This window comes from Zootoca vivipara, chromosome 1 (assembly GCF_965207765.1).
Source record: "Zootoca vivipara chromosome 1, rZooViv2.hap1.1, whole genome shotgun sequence".
NCBI classification, from domain to species: domain Eukaryota; kingdom Metazoa; phylum Chordata; class Lepidosauria; order Squamata; family Lacertidae; genus Zootoca; species Zootoca vivipara.
In genome coordinates this window covers 32,433,598-32,457,097 of record NC_142582.1, presented here as the reverse complement: position 1 = coordinate 32,457,097, position 23,500 = coordinate 32,433,598, and the positions used below count along the sequence as shown (strand labels likewise).

Below are 23,500 nucleotides of genomic sequence, written 5' to 3'. Positions count from 1 at the left end.
TCCCTTCCCATTACTGAGGCAAAAATTACAAAAATAAAACAAAAACAAATAGTGTACAGGTTATTTATACAGAAATTTCATGACAAAACTCTACCCCTTCCACACCCTATCATCAAAACCTATCCATTACCCTTACTCTCCCTGAGGGAATTTATTATGGCCGCCATCATTGCTGGGGGTGGGGAGACTCAGTTGTCCTTGTTCCCATGGAGCTCTTTCTCCTACTGTGCCCAACCTCCAAAGTCCATTTCAGATCAGAGAGGGTGACTTGAAACTCTTCTCTTCCTAAGAAGAAAGGATTTTATTGATGTGGCAGTATCAAATCAGAGGGAGGGCTCCAAATATGTATGTAGGGGTGAATAGGGAAAGAGGTGCCAAAACCTTTACACAGGATGAATCCAAGCTACCCCAGGTCAGAAAACAGTTCGCCCAATGCCACAATGATGTTTTCCAACATAAATATAAATTTAATCATGTCTGGATTTTCTCCCCCAACAATGTGCCATTCGCTTCACAGATTTTGGTAATTAAATAAGCAATTGCGAAACCATGAACTCAATAGTTCTAAGGGCACTGCACAAACAGGAATGGGTTCCAACAAGGTTTTATAAGCGTGGACCAGAATGCAGCAATATAACGAAATGATCCAGCACTTTCTGAGCTGGATAAGGAGCCCGATTGTTCCGTGTGCTTTGTGGTGGAGCAACCACCTTCCAAGACACTTGTGGATGCTGAACATGTGTGAAGAACTGTGCAGAATGAGGGAGCAAGGACGGCTTGTACTGCCAAGACAAGGGGGGGCAATGCGGAAATGGCAGTCTGAGTCAATTCTGGGTTCTTGCAAAGAAGAACTTGCCGTCAGACTTTGGGTCACTCATTCTAAATCCACCAACTGTGCAGGGAGATGGCTTGTAGGTAAATAGCTTTGCAACAAGATAAAGTCCTCTAGGTCCAGGGAATTAAAAAAAAACAAAAACCCAAACGCTGCAGTTGCCCTACTAACAATGTGTAGCATCACCAGCCGAACTATAAATATGCACCAGGAGCTGCTCCCCTGCAACTCAAAACAACTTTGCACTACGATCCTATAAAACAACAAAGTCTTGTTTGAATCCAATAGGAAGCAGGGGCAATTCACAGGGGTAGCCAATGTGGTGCCCTCCAGATGTTGCTGGACTACAGTTCCCATCGTCCCTGACCATTGGGTATGTTACCTGAGGCTGATGGGAGTTGTAGTGAAGTGAAGTAGTAATTCAAGCACCGAGCTCATAATATGGCCTGTATTTTCACCGCCACAAAGAGTAGACTGAACAGTGTTGTGATAAATGTGAGCTTAGCATGTTGCAGAACCACTTGCCATGCCTACACAGAGCCACTCAGCCCAGATTTTTCTTCGCACGTCCACTTGGTCGCGTCATTTGGCTGGACATTTGCAGCCATTGTGCTCTTCCTCCTATGGAACTGTTGTCAATAGATCCACTCAGGGAAAACCTAGAAATTTGGTTCCCCATATACTTATTGGGGACTCCATGAACTCTTATCTTACTGAGCAATGGGATATTGTGGAGATGCCCTTCTAATTAAAAATTTTCAGTAATGGAACACACAAACACATATACCTGTCCATGAAACAGTTTTTAAAAGGAGCAATATTTCATACATTTAAGCTTAATTATAAAAGATAAAATAAAATGTGGAGACAATTGTTCTTCTAATCAGCAGAAATGATCAAACAGGTTATTTGGTAGGCTGTAGCTTGGTTGTTTAACTCGGTTAAATTCACAGGAAGCCTACCTTTCTTCTTTATTTCCTTCAAGAGCTTGAGATTCTCTGTTTAAAAAACAAACATACAGGTGGTGCTTCTTTCTGCTCTTGAGAGTTCCGACCAATGTTCTGTGATATCATATTCCTGCCAGGGAAATAATAATAGTAACAATAATAATTAATGGTAATAATTGTTTGCACCTGCTTTTTGCCTTCCTTCTTCTTGCTCCTTCAACACACACAGAGGGCAATGAACACGGAGACAGAATCTGAGCTCCTTGACTTTGATTTACTTTGTTTTTGTTACCGTGCTATGTCAAGTTAGGCCAAGACACTACATTCTAAATTATTTTCCTACATTGCCTTAACACTCTCTCCCGGGGATATTGCATAAATGGTTTTCTGAAGTCCCTTGTGCAATCAAAGAAACGGACTCCACCTTCACATCTGTAAGAATATTTCAGAGGGTGGTGGCAGAAGAGATGTTTCTATGCCAACTTCTGTTCACTTCCCTTCCCTAGAACCCACCCACCACAAAAACAGCTGCTGAGGCAGCAACTCACCCAGAAGCCACAAGAGAGGAGCAGTAGACATCTGTCATACCATGACTCAGATGGGATGAAGCCAAGATGAACTTTATACCCCACAACTAGAGGCACTGTATATGTAGTTAGGTACAGTAATCCCACATCTCATGCAGTGGTTTGGAGCCAAGGGTTCCATGTTTAGTCTAACCCTTGGAGCCACCCCATCGCTAGTGGGGGAGCTGGGGGAGCGAGCATCCTCAGCACCCCAGAACTGGTGTGCTGAGCAGGACTTGACTAGCGAGCAAAGTGGAGAGGGTAAAAGCTCTTTTTGCACTGGTTCACTTGAGTTGCCTGGCATGATGGGAGCCTTTAAAGTCTACTTTGCTTGGGAGGCAAGGCCCGCCCAGCAGGCCAGCTTTGGAAGGCTAGGGATGCTTACACAAGAACTTGCGGGAACGTGGATGGCCCCACAAGATCTCACAAGGGCCCATAGCTGTCAGGTTCTCCCTTTTTTAAAGGGAAATTCCCTTATGCTGAATAGGCTTCCTCCCGAGAAAAGGGAAAAGTTGACAGCTATGCAAGAGCCTCCCAGAGCCTTCTAGGGCTGTTTTAGGCCTTGCCTGGCAACTTTAGGGTGGAAGAGTGGGTTACTCAATGCCATCTTATAACTATGCCTTCTGTTAAAGTCTCTGATTACAAGAGAGGCATGTTGGAACACAAAATCCATGGAGCAACTCCCTCAATTTGTTGCGTGCTTTGTATCTCTTTCTAACTTGAAAGTTGGTGGGGTTAAAAAAATGAATTTATTATCCTAAAATTAGTGATCTGAAAGTGTCTAAAAATGAAAACAATAGGTGTAGATTCCTACATTTTGGTTATTCCAAAATGGCCACTTACCCTACAATCAGCGTGGGCGACAGTTGCAGCCCCTTGCGGCATGCCCTCCACTCCAGGGGAGCGAGGAGTCATGTCCCAGGTGCTGGCCATTTTAGGTGCCCCGGGCCAGCTACATTGTATGTTGGAAAGCCTGCCAAGCCAAATGTTTAAACTGCCCTATCAGAGGGAGCCAAGTGCGAGGAACCTGGATGGCGGACCAGAGCTGCGAAGTTCTCACTCTGGTTCTCCAGTCAGGGTTAGAAGCTTTTCCACTCCATGAAAGCGTATCTGCAACAGCCAGAGGCTACAATCAAATTATCCTGCAAAGGATTCAGTTGTCATGCTTTTACAAAGGCGAAATTGTGTAGAACAGCTTGCTATTTGAGTATCAAAATAAGTGACGAAGGTTATGGGAGGGAAAGAAGATAGTTAACAGGTAAAAAAAAAATACATTAAAAAGAGCAAAATTGTGTGAAGCAGATCGCCATTTCAGTGTCAAAAAAGGAGGTTACAGAAAAAAGAAAGATATTTAACTGTTCGAAAATAATATGTTTGCTTTGGCAAATGAGGAATTAAACCTTTACTTGGATGCTGTAGACTTTGGACACTCATGTAAGGGAAACGTAAAATGAGTCAGACTCACAAAAAATCAGGGAAGTTTTAATGTGTGAGCAATACTACAGCATGTTCAATTGGAGCAGGCTTGCTGACCTCACAGATGAAAACACTATATAAGATCTGGCAGCCAGATGTTCCACTAGAAAGTCAGCAGCTGCTAGAAGGAGTCTTTCCAGACCCGCTTCAACGGTGACTGCAAAATACTCTTAACAGAAGATATGGTTGTGTTGATTTTTCTCTTTGCCTTGTGGTGGGATACAGCTGCTGGCTGGGGGTTCAAGGACGGAGTTCTACATAACTCTATCTGGTTAGGTAAGAGGTTTTTCATTTATTCCTTTTGTTTGTTCATTTGTTTCCATTTGCAAAAAAGCCTTGGCTTCAGGGATACCCACCCCGTTTTCCAAATCACTGCTTCAGTTGTCAAGTCCCATTGATTTAAAGGCAGCATCTTGCTGCAGCCGAACAAGAATTCATTGGGATTGTTTTGGCCTAATGCTCTTTATTTTACTTTTTAAAAAAACCCAAGGGGTGCAGATATTTCATTTGTGAAAAAGAATGCCTCTGAAATATGAGCTGGGAGAATGATATTATCTGAAAGCTTGAGATGAATGGAAAGCTAAACCTCTAGAGAATGTGTGTGAGAGAGAGAGTGCAAGAGAAAGAGAGAACTAAACAGAAACAGCTGTGCACGATACATATCAGCCTTTGCCTTGTACATATATGAAATTCCTTGATGCTTCATATACAGATATTTTGGAAAATATACATTGTGAAAGAAGTGGTTTTAAAAAACATTTCAGAGCAGTTGTACTTCCCCATTCTCTGTATCCCATTTTTCTTCTCTCCCCCCCTGCTGTCTTTTGACTTTCTTATGTCTTACTTGTTCTAGCATCCTCCTGCCTTCCCTCTTATTTCGGAACAGCTGAATTTTACTTAGGAAAATAAAGAATGGTGCCTGCTCAGTATCTCTGTAATGGTCTCTCTAGGCAGAACCAGAAATGGATGGAGAATTGGGATGGAGAGAACTTGACAGGGGGGGTGGAGTATTGTCAATAACAGCTCTGTGTCTTCTATAACATCTAGTTCCACTTTATACTGGCATAGAATAATAGAATTGCAGAGTTGGAAGATACCCCCAAGGGCCATCTAGTCCAACCCCCTGCAATGCAGAAATCTTTATTGCCACAAAATAAAATGCTGCATTCTTAGCCATGAAGCACACCGCTGGGTACATCCTCTGGCAGCTAACATAGAAACCCTAGAAAAAGTCTCATGTGGCCCAGATATTACTTGCAAATGAAACAACAAAGGCTGCCATACAAAGGTCATTTAAACTTGGGCAGTCTTGTCCATTTAAGCACAGCTGTTCTAGAAGAAATGTCTCGCTCCCCGCAGGCTACGGTGCAGGAAGGTCAAACTACGAGGCTGGTTCAAGTATTACACCATGTGCTTCAAATGTGATGTCTGAGGGGGTGGGAAACACATTCAGGTACATGACCTGGGTATGTTTAGAAGTTGCCAGTGTGGCGGTCAGCCCAGCTCAGTTCAAAGGAGCTTATGATCAAGAAAGAACACTAAGTGCTACAACCCAAGACCACGACAGATGATGATCCATTCTTTTTCCTTTGGGTTTTTTGTTAAAGAACAGGCCATTGAGCCTTCCTCTTACTTGCATTTCAGTGAAAAGCAATCCACTCCTGATTAAGACCCTTCTAAGAAGCACATTTGGACTTGCCAGAAACCAATTCCCAGAAATACATCCATGACGTGGGTGGATTATGGACTTAAGGCACAGAGATCATATTTAAGCTATCTTTGATCTACCTGTTAGACCACTGCTCCATCTAGCTCAGTATTGTATACACCAGGAATGAGGACCCTGTAGCCTTCCAAATACTGATGCACGCCAACTCCCATGCCCAAAGGCCAGGGGTGATGGGATCTGTAGTCCCAACGAAAACAGAAGGGCCATAGGTTCCCCAACCCTTGCCTACATTAATGGGTGGAAGTTCTCCAGGATTTCAGGAAGTGACATTTGCTTTTATCCTAACCATTTTTTGATTGTTTATGGTGTATGGCTGCCTAACTTAAAATGAGATAGCCCTTTCAGAACCACTAGTAAAGTCATACCACCTAGGTCCTAATGATACTGAGCAGTATGCAAAGAAACAAAGATGTGCTGAAACCCCAACAAAATCAATATGCAGTGTTGGAAGCTGAACGTCAGTGCACACTACTTTGGAGGAACTAGCAGGAACAGAGTACTTGCAGGACAGTTCCCTGTGTGCCTGTGTCAGTACATGGAGAGGGGAAAAGCTTAGACTATATACCAGGGTGTCTTAAGGGCTCAGAATATGGATCACGAGAGATGCCCTGTGTTTTTAAGTCCGCACACCTTGCCTAATATGCGATGGAAATATAGTCAGAGGACGAGTTGGTTGCAATATCATCAAATTAATGATGTATTTGTGAAAGACAAAAAAAATGGTTTTGAGGAGAGAAGGTCCAAATTTCAAACAGAGTTGCTAGGGGGCAGAATAAAATTGTTGTCCAAAATGTATAATTTGCTGGTAGAGTGGTATACCAAAGATGAGTTGACGAAAGAGGTAATGATAAAATGGGCTAAGGACTTTGGGCATAATATTGAATATGATGCGTGGTTGAAATTATGGAACCAAACAATAAAATTTACAGCATGTACTGCTCTGAAAGAGAATGTTTGGAAGATGATGTATAGATGGCACTTAACTCCAGTGAAATTAGCAAAAATGTATAGAATGAGTAATAGAATGTGCTGGAAATGCAATGAAAAGGAAGGAGACTTTTATCATATGTGGTGGAAATGTGAAAAGGTTAAAGGATACTGGGAAATGATATATAATGAACTGAAAAAGATATTTAAGTATACCTTCCCCAAAAGACCAGAGGCCTTTCTGTTAGGACTGATAGGCCAAGAGATAACTAGGGAGGACAGTACCCTTTTCTTGTATGCGACAACCGCGGCGAGGACACTATTAGCCCAAAAATGGAAGACCCAGGACTTACCGACAATTGGAGACTGGCAGACAAAGATGATTGAATATGCAGAACTAGCGAGACTGACTAGCAGGATTCGTAACCAGAGGGAGACAAGGTTTCTAAAGGATTGGAGTAAATTTGTGGACTATATGGAAACGAACTGTAAAGGTTTAAAGACACTTGCAGGCGTGAAATAAATCCTACGAATTGACTCTAAAGATTAGATACAAAGGAACTGCGAGATAAAAATTGATTAGAAAACCTTTTGAGGGGAGGGAGGGAAGTCAAGCTCGGCGGAGCATGTTTTTTGGCTAAGAATAATAAGATTGATAAAAAGAGTGATGTATGTATTTTTGAATGTTTGTTTGTTTGTTTGTTTTGTATAATGTTTTAAATGTGTTTATTTGGAAAACTTAATAAATAATTATATATATAAAAAAAGGAAATATAGTCAGAGGAGTGCAGAAAAATCCTGAATGTCAGAATAACTTACTCATGAATTGTAAATGCGATGGGGGCACGAGGAAGGTGCAATAAAACACTTGAGTGAAACAATACATTCCCAGCGCACAAACCAATATAGAGGCCTTAACTCCACATGATGCTGATTGTGAATTCGCATTGCAGTTTCCTCTTTATTTCAGGGGTGGCCAACATGGTGCTACCCTCCAGATGTTTTCGCTTACAGTTTCCATCAGCCTCAGCCTGCATGATGGAATGGTCAGTGGGATGCAGGGAGCTGTGGTCCACAACATCTGTTGGGTACCACATTGGCGACTCCAGCTTTATTTAATTACAGGCTTTGTGGAGGAAGGGATGTGTTAATTGAGAACACAGCATGTGGGGCTTTACCATTCTGTCAACCACGGTCACAATGAAACTTTGTGCTGCACTTCGGCTTGGCAGTGCAGGGAGGTAAAGTTCCTATTTCTTTGTCTTGCAAGAGTCAAACATCTTCCTTGAGGGTAGCACTTGCATTTTGTGAAAAATCAGCATTTTCTTTAAAGTCAAACTGCACTATATTTTAGCTGGGGTTAACACATTCTTGTTCCTGAGATGACATCCACACCATATATTTAAAGCTGCTCAAACATCTGCACTGCTTGTCCCATTTGCTTCTCTAGGCCAAGTTCAATATGTTACTATGAGCATATAAATCCCTTAACACAGAGGTTTTCAACCTTTTTAAGTCCATGGCTCCCTTGACCAACTACATTCTTTCTGTGGCACACCTGTGGGGCTTAGGAGCCCAGTTATGTCACCCCTTGCCTGCAGAACTGGCACCCTCTCACCTTTTTTCAAACACTCTCCCTTTTGGAGTGTTCCCTCAGCCTCATCTCCTCTCCCCTCTCCTTGGGAGTCCTCTGGGCAGCTGCTGCCACCGCCCCTGATCTCTGAGCTGCCTCCCCCTGCCCCAAAGAGAAGCATGTCCTCACACTGCCCCACAGGGGCTTGGGAAGAGGATGCGCCCAGCCTTAGCGGCCCAATGGAAACGTACCAAAGGTGAATGTGAGGACAGCACCATACCTTGGGAGGTAGCAGTGGCAGCAGTGGGTACTGCCAGGCCTGCATGGTGGAAAGGCTCCCCTTCAGCACTGGTCTCCCAGGCAGGCCTTGCTCACAGCAAACACAAGAAAGGTCTTGGCCTCCTACTAGTGGACTGGCTGGCTGGGCTCCCTTGGCTGCTTGCTTGCTTTCTCCGAGGCCACCTCAGCTCCAGGTAACCAGCACTCCCTGGCCAGCCCCAGAGGCACCGTTCCCCTGGGGAACTTGTAGCAGGGGCTGCTGCAACAAACAGCTGTGCAAGCCTTGGGGAGGCAGAGACACAAGAGGGCATCAGAAGAGGGAGACAGAGGCCAGTGTTGCCCTCGGCACCCCTGGCCATAATTCAAGGCACCCCAGGGTGCCACAGCACAACAGTTGAAAACCACTGCCTTAACAGCTTGGGGCCAGTTTATTTGTGAGATCGTCTTACCCTGTTTGTGCCCATTTGACTGCTTTGATCTGCGTAATGGGTGCTGTTACAAGTGCCCCATGAGACTTGTTCCACATTTGCAAGAAATCAGTCATTTAGCATGGCAGCACCTACCTACCTGCCTATACAGTAGACATCAGACAGGTGTCTTCCCCGTATTCTTCTTGGCAACTGCTTAATTTTTGTTGTTGTTCAGGCAACCCTATCCAGACATGTAGAAGTTACATGTATTTTATCACTTTTTATCTACTGTTGATTTTAATTACGTTTTGAATGTTTTGAATACTGGCTTTAACATTTTTTAAAAATTAAAAAACGTTTTATTATATATTTTTGCAAACTGCTTAGAGGTTTTCCTCCAATCAAAGGAGCACATGCATTTTGGTTACATGAATTAATAAATACTTCAAAGTGTGATCCTTCTGCCCGGCTGCATAGGGTTGGGGGGGGATCCTCCTGATCATTCTAGTGGATGTCTGCCCTGAAGTCCTGCTCTGATAGCAACGCTGTGTGTTGGCACTAAAAGGAATAGGACATGCAGCACGGGGTCCTGGTGGTTGTCAGGCTGTATGTATATGTATGCATTCCAGTTGTTTATACTTCACTTTTTCCGAAGGCTCAAAGTGGGTAAGCAGAAGTAAAACCAAAGACCCAGGAATAAAACAAAAATAGCAAATCAACACTGATGAAATTAAGTAAAAAAAAAAATAGCCTAACTGAAAAACGGATCAATTGAAAGTGAACAGAAACTATATATTGTACACCCTGTGTGCAATTTCTTACCAATAACTTCTCCAGCAGATCATTCCAGAGCTGAGCAGCAGTAATAAATATCATACTCCTTGGAACTACCATCTTAATCCAATAACATAGTAGAATAGAAAGCAAGGGATACTGATGATACAGTTTGATATAGGGGAAATATGGGAGACCTGAGTTAGGATGAAGAAGAAGAGTTTGGATTTGATATCCCACTTTATCACTACCCGAAGGAGTCTCAAAGCGGCTAACATTCTCATTTCCCTTCCTCTCCCACAACAAACACTCTGTGAGGTGAGTGAGGCTGATAGACTTCAAAGAAGTGTGACTAGCCGAAAGTCACCCAGCAGCTGCATGTGGAGGAGTGGAGACGCAAACCCGGTTCACCAGATTACGAGTCTACCGCTCTAAACCACTACACCACACTGAATCTGTCAAATTTGGTGTCTTTCAGATTCACATTTTTTCCCCATCTTGGATTCTGTTCTCCACATTTCCACATGGAAATTCAGTTTAGTGTGAATTTCTCCCAATAAACACATTTTTGCAAGCAGTTTTTGTATGTTATCCCAATTTAAGCTACAAGACAGTGGTGGTGTTTCTGAGCTACCCACCTCTGGTTCGCCTGATAGAATAAGGGTTTAAATTTCTGTTGTGGAAAAACTCAATGTCCAAGCCTTAATTCGTTTACACAGCCCTCCCTCCTGCGAGCATAAATATTTCTAAGTGCACAGATGGGCTTGCGATCTTGCATGGAACATTTGAGAAGAGTTTCGTCCAGGACTCCCAGGGATAATTATTTCCTGAGCCCTCTGCCATTTGAGGGGACAGCTTTTTACAGCTATTGTAATAGCATCCAGCTGGGAGATTTCCTGCTTTTTGGTGTCAGCACTAATCCCCTCATTTCTCCAATGCAAATGCATGCAACTCAACTCCATGGTACAGGCATAAAATCATAGAATTGTAGTGTTGGAAAGGATTCCGAGGGCAATGCAAGAATCTCAGCTAAAGCATCCATGACAGATGGTAATACAACTTCTGCTTAAAGACCTCCAGTGAAGGAGAGTCCACCGCCGTTACAATGTCTGCACCTCTCTGGGTAGTTATAGAAACTTGTCTATATTGACGAGCTAAGGGTGCTCATGAAATGAAACTGGCCTATGAGTAATTAGGCAGCTTTTGAAGGGGTCAAGTGTGGCTCAAGAATATGTAGAGAAATGAGATGAAAAGAAGCAGAGACTGTTGTGTGCACCTACTAGGGAAGGAAATAACACTCATTGTCTTCTCAATTACTCAGTAGGTAAGAGGAAGAAGAGGAAAATGGAGCATCAGCACAGCGTACAAAGCTCCCATCATATAGGGCAAGGGCAGCGCTATTTTTCTAGAAATGGGGGTGCCAAAACTCATCATTGAACACCACTCTCATTCTCTTTGAATGGGAATGGCGACCACTGGTTGTGGCTTTTTATTTATTCAAAACATCTTAGTCCTACTCTTCAACTAAAAATAACCCATCAAGGAGTTTGCAAATATTAATAATAAGACAGCCCCTGCCCCCAAGTTTATAATAAAAAAAAATGGCACAAAAGGAAAGGTGAGGATGAGAGGAAAAGCAAACTCGGGCACTTTCTCGGTCAGAGTTATTGTAATGGCCATCTGGAACGGACGGATTTCAAGGAACAAAAAGTTGCTGGTCTTTCAGTAGAGCCGGTGGGAATTGGAGTTCCACAACATCTGGAGGGATACGGCTTAAGCATTTCTAGTATATACAGTGGATTTTTAATTCAAAAACTAAGGTGGAGAGAAGGCGGAGTGCAGATGCTGAAAGCCTGTCCATACCAATAAAATGATTTTTACAAGAGAGCAAGAGAGATGGAAGTTTCTGATTACTCTCAATAGATCTAGACCACCCGCAGGAGCAGGTCAGAAAGACAGACTGCTGTAGTTTCTGTAGCAACTGCAAACAAAATCCCAAAGAAGACTATCGGGAACAGCTTGTCCATTCTCAAATATAGACTTTTTGGTTTGGTTTTAAGATTGAAAAACCTATATTCTCTTGTTGAATTTTGAACAATGTTACACTAATAAAAGATTATTATAACAATACCCACAAGAACATACTAATATGTGTTGCATCCAGGAACTTTCCCAAAGAAATTAAATGTGGGAAGTAACCATTCCCCCTATTTATCACTGCCTTCCTAGCAATACTTTTGAGCTTTTAATAAGCTTTTCTACTAGATTACATTCAGTATATTCAGTATAGATTACAAGTATATTCAGATCTTTGCCACATGACTATTTTTGATAACTGACTTTCTTTTCTACCATCTCCTTTTCTTGCAGAGTGTTTTATACCGGTTGTGTACCAGGGGCTCTTGTATTGTTGCTTTGTTTTGTTTATCTGACTTCTGCTGAATGATTATTTCATTCCCCAAGCTGTTCCAAGAGAGCAGCGTGACACTGATGGGCCTTTCCAGGCACAGTTGGTCTCCTGGGTCGCAGCGGTTTACTGCTGTAGGCCGCCAAACGACATCAGGCAAATGTCTCTCTTGTGAAATAATAACTCTTTAACAACAACTATACATCTAGCTATAGTTGCTAATTACCAGGGATTACTTCCTCCAACTAGGACAGCTATTGCAGGTCCTTTGTTGTGGGGAAGATGACAGTTGCTGTCCCAGGAGCTCATTCTGATGAGGGGTGAAATGGGAAGTAGGTTAGGGAGTTGGCAAACAGCATCACATGCATGTGTGTGTGTGTGCGCGCACACACACACACACAACATAGGACAAACTTGGCACAAACTCATTCATCCAGCAGGAGTAGAGAAATCTCTGTCCTTGGCTGCCATGAGTAAAATGCTGGCCAGCAAAAGTGACAAAACCCCAAGGTTCTTCTCTTTGCAAATGCACTGTGTTATTCCTCGCTTTAAGTTTTCAATTCATACATAACTGGGTCGAATGATTTTTTTCCTTAAGCACAGGAGAGGTATGGGGTATACTGGAATCTGCGTGTTCATTTTTTGAATACATGGACTTTATGATTCTCGCTGCCAGGAAAAACCACACACCCCACTTCCAGTTTCGTAGATTCGTTGGCTCAGGAATATTTGTTGCAATAAACATTTGCTGAAATTTGTTGTTGTTAGCCAAGTTGGAAGAATTTAAGAAGATGGGGGAATATAATAACCTGACCCTTTTGCCAAAAAAAAGAAAAAGGTTTTTCATACCACATCATCCAGTCTTTGTGGGGGTCTAGGCAGGGGACTTGTCCTGTACTAACATTATAACCAGTGTTTATGGGGTGAATCAGTGTTGGCAAAATTACTCAGCAGTGACAATTCAGTGTTAAAGGCCTTCATTAAATCAAAGTTGCTGGATACTATTTAGTCCCCTCCCTTTCACCCCTCTCTGTTACCTGTTTTTTCTGTGTCAACACATTTTTATATGCAACAGTAAAATCCAATAGATTTTTTTTAAAAAAAATGTTGGTTTCAAGTTGTGAAACTCTCATTATTATGCTGACTGCAAATGTCCCAAATCCCTATTCTACTTGGGCTACAGACCTATGCATGCCTCATTTGGGAACAAGTTCTGATTAATTTTCCAAGCCAGGTTCCATAGGAGTAGGCCATTATTCAAATGTTTGATCATCCCAAATCTATGGGTATTTACGCCATTCCGAGCTGGCTGTATTGAATTTCTTTCAACAGATTAGCCCAGGCATTCATAATTTTGTTACCAGTTTGTCTTTCTGCAACCATTTCCTCTAATAGCTGTAGAACGTGCACTTTGGCAATCTTCCAATTTGTTTCTGCAACCGCCGCAAGCAGCAGAGATGAAATAGTAGATAGTAGAGATAACAAATAAATATTGGTATGATGTGGCCTGTTGGTTAGAAATCATGAACAAAACCTGGTGGCCAATCCTGTTTTGCAGAACAAGTACATACCAGAGTTCCCCAGTTTAAACAGTGTGGCAAAGAATGGTTTACCTCAAATCAGAAAAAGGAGGAAGGAATCACTGTGGAGGAAGGAACATTCTATCCTGAAGCTCATTGAAGAATCATTCTAATCATGCCAAACCACAGTTTAGGCCACGGATGAGGAACCTGTCACCCTCCGGATAGTGTTGGACTCCTGCTGTCACAATCCTCTTATTTTTGCTAGCTGAAGCTGGTGGGATTTGGAATCCAACAGCACCTTGAAGAACCACAGGTTCTCCATCCCTGGTTTAGGCATTGCATCTGAACCAGCCAAAGAACCACATGTGGGACCTGACTGGGCATGAAACGTGGACAGCAGGGACACACTGTGACCGAGAGGGCCAAATCTTAGTAAAGGGCAGGCATGGGAGGAAAGGATGAACTGGGAACTTAAGCATGGATGAATAGGTAGACAGCCATAGGCATGACCAGTAGGATAAGTGAGGAAGACCCAAAAGATCCGGGAACTCAGCAGTAAAGCATTTAACCTGGAGAATTTAATTGCCAGCCTAATTTCAAATTTAAACTAGTTTGAGACTTGTTTGCATTCAGTTTAACTTATTGGCTCCCCCCAAGCAAATGTTGGAGTCATAAATGTGTGTGTGTGTGTGTGTGTGTGTGTGTGTGTGTGTGGTGTTGCTGAGGATTAATTTTTTAAAGGAATCCTCCCTAGCCCCTTCTCAATCTACAGTCCCCAAGGCTCTTTGATTAAAAGCTATGTCAGGCTTGAAGCTAGTTTCTGTGTACATAATGTGTATGTGCCCTAAAGCCATCTGTGGGCGCTAAAATTAATGTCACTTGCTGTCAGAAGAGCAATGGCAGAATTCCCTCACTGACACCCAGAGAAGATTTGATAGATTGCTCATGTTCGCATTACAAGGAATAGCATCCTAGGCTAAACAGTCGGTGGCCGTGAAGAGTAGGACACCTGCTAGATTCCTCAAAACTTTGTTTCCTTTGTTTTAAAAAGAAAAGAAAAAAGATCACCGTTTGTTGCTTTGGCTTCACAGAACGAGCGGCAGGAGTATACCATAGAGAAGGAAGGTCTGGAAAATACCAGCTCACATATGCAGAAGCAAAAGCAGTGTGTCAGTATGAAGGAGGACATCTAGCCACATACCAACAGCTGGAGGACGCAAGGAAAATAGGTATGAGCATGCAATATATGGGATCATTTGGGCCAGCAGGAATTCTCCTGCATGCCACAAAGTCCCCCAAAGTGAAGAAGAGCTACTTAAACCACTGGGCTTTCAGTGCATTTTGTCCTTTGATGTTCACACAAACTGTCCGCACTGTTGATTGTTCAATGATTGAGTCTAATTCCAGTTCACTCATCTGTTTCCTTTTCTGTTAAACACACATCTGTACGAACAATGGTGTTTGTTACTGAAATTGACTTGTAAGTAATACTGAAGATGAAAGTTTAAGAACCCTATGGACATGGACTGAAATCAGTTTTGCTTTATTAATCTCCATTATATCAAGTCCGCACACTATCCCCAATGTGCTACTTGGCTGTAGGTCATAGCAAATTCAGTGGGACTTACATCCAAGTGGTAAAGGTATGTGCAGCACAATCCTATACAATGTCTACTCTGAACTAAGCCCCATTGAGTCCCATGGGACTTGCTCCCAAGTTAACAGGTATAGGAATGGAGTAAAATGGATAATTGTTGCAGCTGCTGTTCAACACTACTGATGGGTAAGCCCAAGAATCAATTAATATAAATGGCTTCAATCAAATGAAATGTGCACAGCCCCACAAAGCATGTGAACAGGCCTAGAAAGATGTGATCTGGCAACAAAGCAACCAACCAAAATGATTACCGGTAATTGCCAGACCATTTGATAAATGAGTAGTGTGTGATAAATGGCCCTCTCACACACTTCTGACTCTTTTGCTAACTCCTCCACCTAGAAAGTTATCATTCTAAGTTGTAGTACAATTTTCTAGATCTTGGAACGCACCTGGGACTTGTCAACCTCTCAGTTTTAGGCTGAGATGTTTATTTCATAGAGCTGAAACTCTCCCAGACTTGTCAGCACCAAGGTAGTCTTAAGCCAGGTGGCAACATAGCTGCCAAGTTTTCCCTTTTCTCACGAGGAAGCCTATTCAGCATAAGGGAAAATCCCTTAAAATAAGGGATAACTTGGCAGCTATGGGTGGCAATAGGCTGTTTTTCTCTACATCTCTACATCCACGGGCTTCTATTTGCACTAGTGTGATGAGTGATATTAACCTGGAGAGTACCTGAAGATAATGCCAGGCAACAGGGATGCAACAGAGGTAACTGCCTTAGGGAGTGGATGCCCGAATATCAGTAACTCAGTGACTTACGTTAGTCCAGCATCTTTAAAAAGCAGTTCTAAGACTAAGATCTAGTAAGCATCTGCATGCAATTGTTGTTTATTAGTTTAAAGTGAAAACAGCCCTTTTCATTGTTAAAAAAGATGACACATTTTCCAATAAAATAAAATAAATGAAGCATACACGCAGCATTTTCTGTGTCCAGGGTGGAAATTGTTTTGCTTGCATGGCTTAATTCAATTTAAACGAACTGTGTGTCAATTACATTTTTGGCAGCAAGAACAAAAGGTCATTAATCTGAAGTACAGTGTATCCGTCTTAAGCCAGCACTGGGCGTCCATGACATGTCCTTCCATCCCTCAGGGTTTCATATGTGTGCGGCTGGCTGGTTAGCGAAAGGAAGAGTTGGCTATCCCATTGTCAAACCTGGAAGCAACTGTGGCTTTGGAAAGACTGGGATTGTGGATTACGGCTTTCGGCTCAACAGGAGTGAGAAGTGGGATGCTTACTGCTTCAACCCTAATGGTGAGTGTGCAGCAAACAACATTTTCGTAGGGCTGTATCCTTTACCCTGCGATTGCAAATGTGTGTGCTTTTTAATACTCTCAAGAGAAATTCCAGAGCCAGTACTTGATTGCTCCTTTCTAGTGGGCCTCATTACATATTATATAACCCAAGGAACTCCATAGCAATGTAGCACCTATTTCATAATCCGCTGGCGGCATTTTATGGAGTGGGGAGCCACCCTAAATCACCTGCTTCTTTTCCAAGTCAGCGGGGTTTTCCTTCCCCTCTGGTTAGCATAAATGTTCTGATTAGCAGAAAAACAAGTACCCAGAGATTTGTGGATTTAAGCTTCTTATATTCAGGGCTGTGGTTGATAAATTTCCCTTTCCCCCCAGGATTGTATGTAGGGACAAAGGGATGGAAATATCTGTTCAACATCTAATTTTTCATACATACATACATACATACATACATACATACATACATACATACATACGGTACCTTCTAGTTCTTAATTCAGCCTCCCTGAAATTCTAAGAGGCAAATTGTTGTTTTTATTTTGCAAATAAAGCTAACTGAAGATAAGGACACTTCTGGGCAACAACTTTCCCAGTAATGGTAGTATAATAATAATAATAATAATAATAATTTTATTTTTTTATTTATACCCCGCCCTCCCCAGCCGAGACCAGGCTCAGGGCGGCTAACACCAAATATATAATACATTAAGAACACAAAATCAAACGATTAGTTTAAAATACAATTCAAAATCACATTTAAAATCAAAATTAAAATTAACTTTTAAATAAAATTAAAAGTTCAATGGATAGTACCTTGAAGACCAGCTACCTGCTAGCATAGGGATTTGGTGCCAGAGTGTCTAATGATACAGTTCTGAGTGGACGCACGCTAAGGATGGAGCATCATATTATTCAGGAATTAAACTTCAGGAATTAAGCAGGAAATAAATACCTTAATAAAAAAAGATGCGTGACAAGGATCTACTGCCCATCCCGTGTTGAGTTTTCCCATGTATCTTGTTGGATCACTTACCTCTCTATTGAGAGATCATGATGCTATGTCTTGCTAGAAGCTACCAATAATGTGGGGAAATGGATGGAATATATACAGTGTGGTGATGTCACATGGTCAGGGACCCGACACATTTCAGCAACAACTCTATATTGAGGATGATATTGTTCTCCAACAAACAATGGCTCACTAAAAGTCATCCAGGTGGCACAGAAATAAAGTAGGATTTAAAACAAGGTACAAGTTAAAACAAGGTAAAGGTAAAGGACCCATGACAGTTAAGTCCAGTCGCAGACGACTCTGGAGTTGCGGCGCTCATCTCGCTTTACTGGCTGAGGGAGCTGGCGTTTGTCCGCAGACAGTTTTCCCGTGTCATGTGGCCAGCATGACTAAGCCGCTTCTGAGCAACGGAACACCGAAACCAGAGCAGCGCATAAAACACAGTTTACCTTCCCGCCGGAGCGGTACCTATTTATCTACTTGCACTTTTGGGCGTGCTTTCAAACTGCTAGGTTGGCAGGAGCTGGGACCGAGCAACGGGAGATTACCTTCTGATCAGCAAGCCCAAGAAGCTCAGTGGTTTAGACCACAGGATGCCAATTAAATCTGCATCACTAATCTGCTGCTTTGACCACACTCCTTTCCCTTCCCAGAGCTCAGGGCAGACTTCCTATCGATGACAACATTCTGGAGAGCTCTTAAATCCTTGTGAACACCCCTTCATTTGCCAAATTTACTTCTTGAAAAGGAATTATGAGGAAAACAGCTGCTTGCACAAGCAGGGCAAGTCCCCAGGCAGCATCAGTCCCAGAGTCCAGCAACATCCAGGCTTACTTCTCTGCTCTTGCCAAGGCCTTGTTTTCTGCAGGGAGTGGTGTCAACTCTAAAATGACTGACATAGCCCTATGCTTGGTTTTGAGGAAAGCCCAGTGCTTTCTGGCTAGCCTCCCAAACAGGCCTGAGGGACTCTCTGCTTTTCCTGTGATTGCTTCTGTTATTTGGCCTCAGGCTGAGTACCCACAGCACTGCATTTTAGAATCAACGGAGACGGAGTACTTCTGCTGAGGGGTTTATCGACACTTCCTCTTGTCCCACTGGGACAATCAGAGCAAACTACTTCTTTTTTTACGGATTCACATTTGCTCCGATTTAGCCCTAAAAAGCAGGTTTTCTCTGAGAAAGGAGTGAGGCAGAGAGACTGGGGCAAGAGGCTGCAATGGGCACAGTTCACCCTTTTGTTGTATCGGGAGGGGGTCACTGTGCGCTTCTGCAACCATGGCATAGGCAGAGTTTGCAAAAGCTGCAGAAGTAGTCAAGAAGCTGAAGACCCAACCAACAGATAAAGAAATGCTGGATATCTACAGCCATTACAAGCAGGCCACCGTTAGAGATGTAAATACAGACCATCCTAGAAAGCTTGATTTCAAAGGCAAGGCCTATTTGGGATGCCTGGAATTCCTTGAAAGGAATGTCCAAAGAAGATGCAATGAAAGCATATATTTAAAAAGTGGAAGAGCTGAAGGAAAAACATGGAATGCAATAAACCCCTTCCTGCATGCCTTTAAATGGAATCATGCCTTACTCAACTAACTTAAACTGTGTTGCACATTATGGCAGTGCCAAGACTTGATGCCACTTTCCATAATTAACAGCTGCGTAAATTTACTTCTAATGGTTTGTATAATAAACACAATCAAATTCAGGAAAAAAGGAAAAAGAGAAAGGAGTGAGGCAAGGAGGGAAACTGCTCAGACTTAGACTCGTGCTTTCTATGCACAAGACAAGTGGAAATGTGGGCAAGCGCAAAGTCTAGATCTTCTTCTTCTTCTTCTTCTTCTTCTTCTTCTTCTTCTTCTTCTTCTTCTTCTTCTTCTTCTTCTTCTTCTTCTTCTCTTCGCTCCTGAAAAGCATTTCTTGAGAATGAAATGACAAAGGGGCAGTAAAAAAGAAAAGCAGTATCAGGGACAAAGCTTTATTGTTCTGTGCTACTTACTTTTATTTATTTTTTTAATCCTATGAGTAACAAGGTCAAATTATGTCTGCTGAATTATACCATTGGAGACTGTGTGCTGGAATTTAAGTGATTTGGGTTTGGAGAACATGTGGAAGATGCTTGCCTGGCAGTGTCGGAAGAAGATTCCAAAATGATTGTTTGTTTTTTTGTTTTTAAATGAAAATGCACTTTTTGTGCCTATATAGTAAATGCAGTCTTAAACTCAATTATATTGCTTTTCTTTTAACACTGCTGGAATGTTTCATACTATAATAGCTCACCATCAAAAACAGCATGGTTTTCTGGTGCAGGAAACATTTTCTTTCCCTTTGCCATTTTGTAAATTGCCATCATTGCAGCAACCAGGTTCACGTGTTTAGTATGAAGCACTACGGTGACTTGCACTCTCTGAGAAATGGTGGAGGAAACCACACTCTGCAGTAATCAATGTGAAGTCAAAACAAAAAGCTGTGTATATGTGCCTGAATAAGCAGCTGAGTAACCTCTCAGGGGAGGAGAACCCTCACAGATGTTGAACATGTCAGGGAAAAGAGGGAGAGGCAACCCATTATTCTTAGAATTCAGTTTAGTCAGCCTCTCTGAGCCTCCTGTTTGGCTGTCTCCTCTGAGAGGCAGGCTAGATCTTTTCCAAATGTATTGTTTGGGTGGTGAGCATCATCATCAAACCAAGTTGTTGACCTTGGCCGGTTTACATCTGTTCCTTTCATTCGGTTGGTGGGGGAGTGGGGTGGAATCTTCGTACTTTGTAAGTTATATTATTCAACTTGGAGGCAATAGACAAACTTCCACCCTGGAGATAAAAGCAATGGATAATATTGCAGTATTGTTTTAGCCTAGATTCGATACATTTAAAGCACATTCAACACACATGTAAAAAAAGCACAAACTAAAATTCCCGGGACTTACTCTTTCAGCTTCAACCCAACCTGCAACGAGGGTCTAATACTGTGGGGAAACACTGTAGGGTTGTTCACTCTGCAACTAAACTTTCATTCTAAAGGGGCTAGAGACTCTCTTCTTGATTTTAAAAAAATGAAAGCTCAAAGTTGGGGCTCCCTGCTGGCTCTGAGTCTAGTAGAGCAGTACTCTTTATATACTTCTTTTTGTACCTTGGTGGGCACTCTCCCTTAAATACTAGAAACACAATACAATATGATGATATGGATGTGATGGCAGGTGCCAGTATTAATTTTGGTTACCTGTGTCTCGCTGCAAGTCTTCTCTGACACTGTGACAGCCCAATTCAAAAAGCAAATTCCCTCTTGTTTTATTTCTCTCCTAGGAAAAGCCTGTGGTGGAATATTCACAGATTCAAAGCACATCTTTAAAACCCCTGGCTACCCAAAGGAATATGAAGACGATCAAACTTGTTATTGGCATATAAGAGTGAAATATGGCCAACGGATTCAAATTCAGTTTCTCGACTTTGATCTTGAAGACGATACAGCGTGCATGGCTGATTACTTAGAAATATACGACAGCTATGACGACGTAAATGGCTTTGTCGGCAGGTAAAACAATTTCCACAACTTTCTTAACATACACCACCATACAGGGGCATGGAAACTTCATCCAGGAAATAAAAAAAAACTACCATCACATTTGATGCTCATTTAAACCACATGGCTTCCCATCCTGGTAATTATAATTTGTTAGAGTTGCCTGGAATTATGGCTTTCTGAAAAGGAAACTACACTTCCCAGGTTTTGCTGGGGGGGGGGTCACAAATGATGTAGATACGACATACATCTATTGTTTGGATATGTTTATCCCACCCAGTCTCAGAGGTTCTGAACAATAACATTACTTATTTACACAAACCGAACTAAGAAGTGTTAATAACCACACACTTTTTCCAACCTCCCCCCACTCCTTTGTTTCTCGCCCTTTTAGATCCAACCCAGGAATCCTTCCAAACTCATTCATTGGAAGTATGTTGCAATCCCCAGTCAATCCCCACCCATTCACCGACTCTGCAATTCCTCCTAAATATTAGATCATCTCACTCAATTGTGGTCTCTTGCCTCTCATTCAAGTGAAGTTCTTGGGCTTCCCATCAATGGGGGATTTCCTCTCAATACAAAAAATACCAGATTCAGATGAGTGATTTGCCCCAGGACCACAGCATGGGGAAAACCTTACTCCAGGCTTGCCCAGATCTCCTTATCAGCCCTCCCAGCTGACACAATTTGCATGTCTAAAAGCATGCAAGCATCTATCAGTTGGCCTTCAGTTACTAAAATGTTATTTCAGATAACCAGTTTTCTATTCAGCCATGCAAACAGAATTGCACATGGCAAGGGGAGGTTATCATCATGGTTAATGCATTCAAAAGAAGCAAAGTTATGTGTTATGTGTATAGGCCACTGGTCGTTTTGTTCCTTCATGTTAAATCCCAGTCCCTGAAAAGGTTCCTATTTGTGCCAAGCATGACAAATCTGTTGAGAAGTATCCAAAATCAATTTAGGACTTCAGCCACTTTGCAAATTAGCATTGTTGTGGCATGGGAGTTACTTCTATGTGATTATCTTACCTGATGTCTTTTACACATCATAATGGTGACATCTAAACTGATCCTTCGCGATAGATCACCCAGTGTAAGTTCAAGCTGATATTGGCCTGGCAAAGGGTTAGGTAGCCACTGCAGCAAGCGTGTTACTGAATTTTGGCTTGCTTATATTTAACCAGTAAATCAACTGTCATGTTTTTCAGGTATTGTGGAGACGAACTTCCAGAAAATGTAATCAGCACAGGTAATATTATACACACACACACCTCCACACAACCATGGACTAAGACAATAACATTTACTTCTCAGACTCTTAAGAAATACTCACAACAGAACATTCCATCCAGAGAGGTCATCGCAAAGGCCAATTATATGATAATAATAATAATTTATTATTTATTCCCCAGCCACTCTGGGTGGCTTCCAACTGAATATTAAAAACAATACAGCATAAAAACAATACAATAATACAACAATACAATTCACAGAAGCAGAATGGTTGAAGTATTATAAACCTCTGTATTATGTACTTCCTAGGCCAGGGATGGAGAACCTGTGGCCTAACAGATGTTGGTGGGCTAAAAATTCCATCTTCCCCGGCCTTTGGGACTGATGGAAGTTAGGAGTCCTACAACACCACAAAGACAACAGGTTTCCCATTCCTGTCCTCACATGCTTCACATGCTGAGTGGCATTTATTATATTTGACAGTGTGTTTCTGAGTGCTTAAGAGAAGAATGCTATCATGTGTTTTGGGAGAATGAGAAATTCAAAAATTCTTTGAGGTTTTATGGGGGGGGGGTGTTTCCTCAATAGAAGTAATTTTTCTCTTTCTCTGTTTCTCGTCCTAGGTAATGTAATGACTCTGAAGTTTTTGTCCGATGCTTCAGTAACAGCAGGAGGCTTTCAGATTAAATACATTGCTTTGGATACACCCAAAAAGAGTGATGGGAAAAATACAACTACCCAAGACAACAAAAATTACTTAGCTGGAAGATTTGGCATTGTATAAAAGAACATTGACATGAAAGAAGAATTTGCCTTGGATGTTTATTAAAGACATTACCCTATCCCCAAGCACCTTCTTGATGTTCGTCCCAGTGGATCCTATTCCCCATAATCTCCTGTTACCTTCTCCCAATGTGATCTCTCTTTTTTGCTGATCTTCAGTGACCCATACAACCTCAGTGATACACACCCCTTTGGACTGATGCTTCCCACCAGGTGACTCCTCCCTGGGTTAAAAAGCCTGTTTGTTTGTTTGTTTTGTTTCAAGTTTTTAGCTAAAGTTCCAAGGGGCCATGTGATTGTGTGCAAATGCTTCACAGCTGCTCAGTGATAGCCACTTTGAATTGTATGCAGTGATGATTTCCTTGAGCCAAAAAGATGAAGAAATATTTACTCATAGATCCTATAATCATTGTACTACATTTGATGTATTATTGAGATTTCTAAATATATATTTATCAAACTTCAAGAGCCATGTTTTCTCCTTTTTTGGGGGGGGGGAGGTCACTCTGTTTCCAAATTAAATTCAGAATTAAGGCAATTTATTTACTTAATTAATATGGTGATGGAATCCTGACCCAATTTTCAGGTTTACAAG

The 23,500-nt window shown here is 42.0% G+C and overlaps 1 protein-coding gene and 1 pseudogene across 1 annotated transcript; both read left to right on the top strand.

Moving 5' to 3' along the window:
- The first annotated feature begins 3,818 nt into the window (after positions 1–3,818).
- Positions 3,819–23,371, top strand: TNFAIP6 (TNF alpha induced protein 6). The gene is made up of 6 exons (XM_035131516.3): positions 3,819–4,097; positions 14,535–14,672; positions 16,196–16,357; positions 20,668–20,896; positions 22,098–22,138; positions 22,746–23,371. Exons 1-6 carry the CDS (start codon positions 4,004–4,006, stop codon positions 22,904–22,906), a joined length of 825 nt encoding a protein of 274 aa, XP_034987407.1. The 5' UTR covers positions 3,819–4,003; the 3' UTR covers positions 22,907–23,371.
- LOC148687521 (acyl-CoA-binding protein pseudogene) lies at positions 18,530–18,998 on the top strand (annotated as a pseudogene).
- Positions 23,372–23,500: the final 129 nt, after the last annotated feature.

What these genes read in the sequence shown, in the direction of transcription:
- TNFAIP6 (XM_035131516.3), top strand. Translation starts at nt 4,004, where the DNA reads ATGGTTGTGTTGATTTTTCTCTTTGCCTTGTGGTGGGATACAGCTGCT. An exon ending in GTAAATGGCTTTGTCGGCAG is followed by an intron (nt 20,897 to 22,097) that starts GTAAAACAATTT and finishes CATGTTTTTCAG; the next exon opens with GTATTGTGGAGACGAACTTC. An exon ending in AGAAAATGTAATCAGCACAG is followed by an intron (nt 22,139 to 22,745) that starts GTAATATTATAC and finishes TTCTCGTCCTAG; the next exon opens with GTAATGTAATGACTCTGAAG.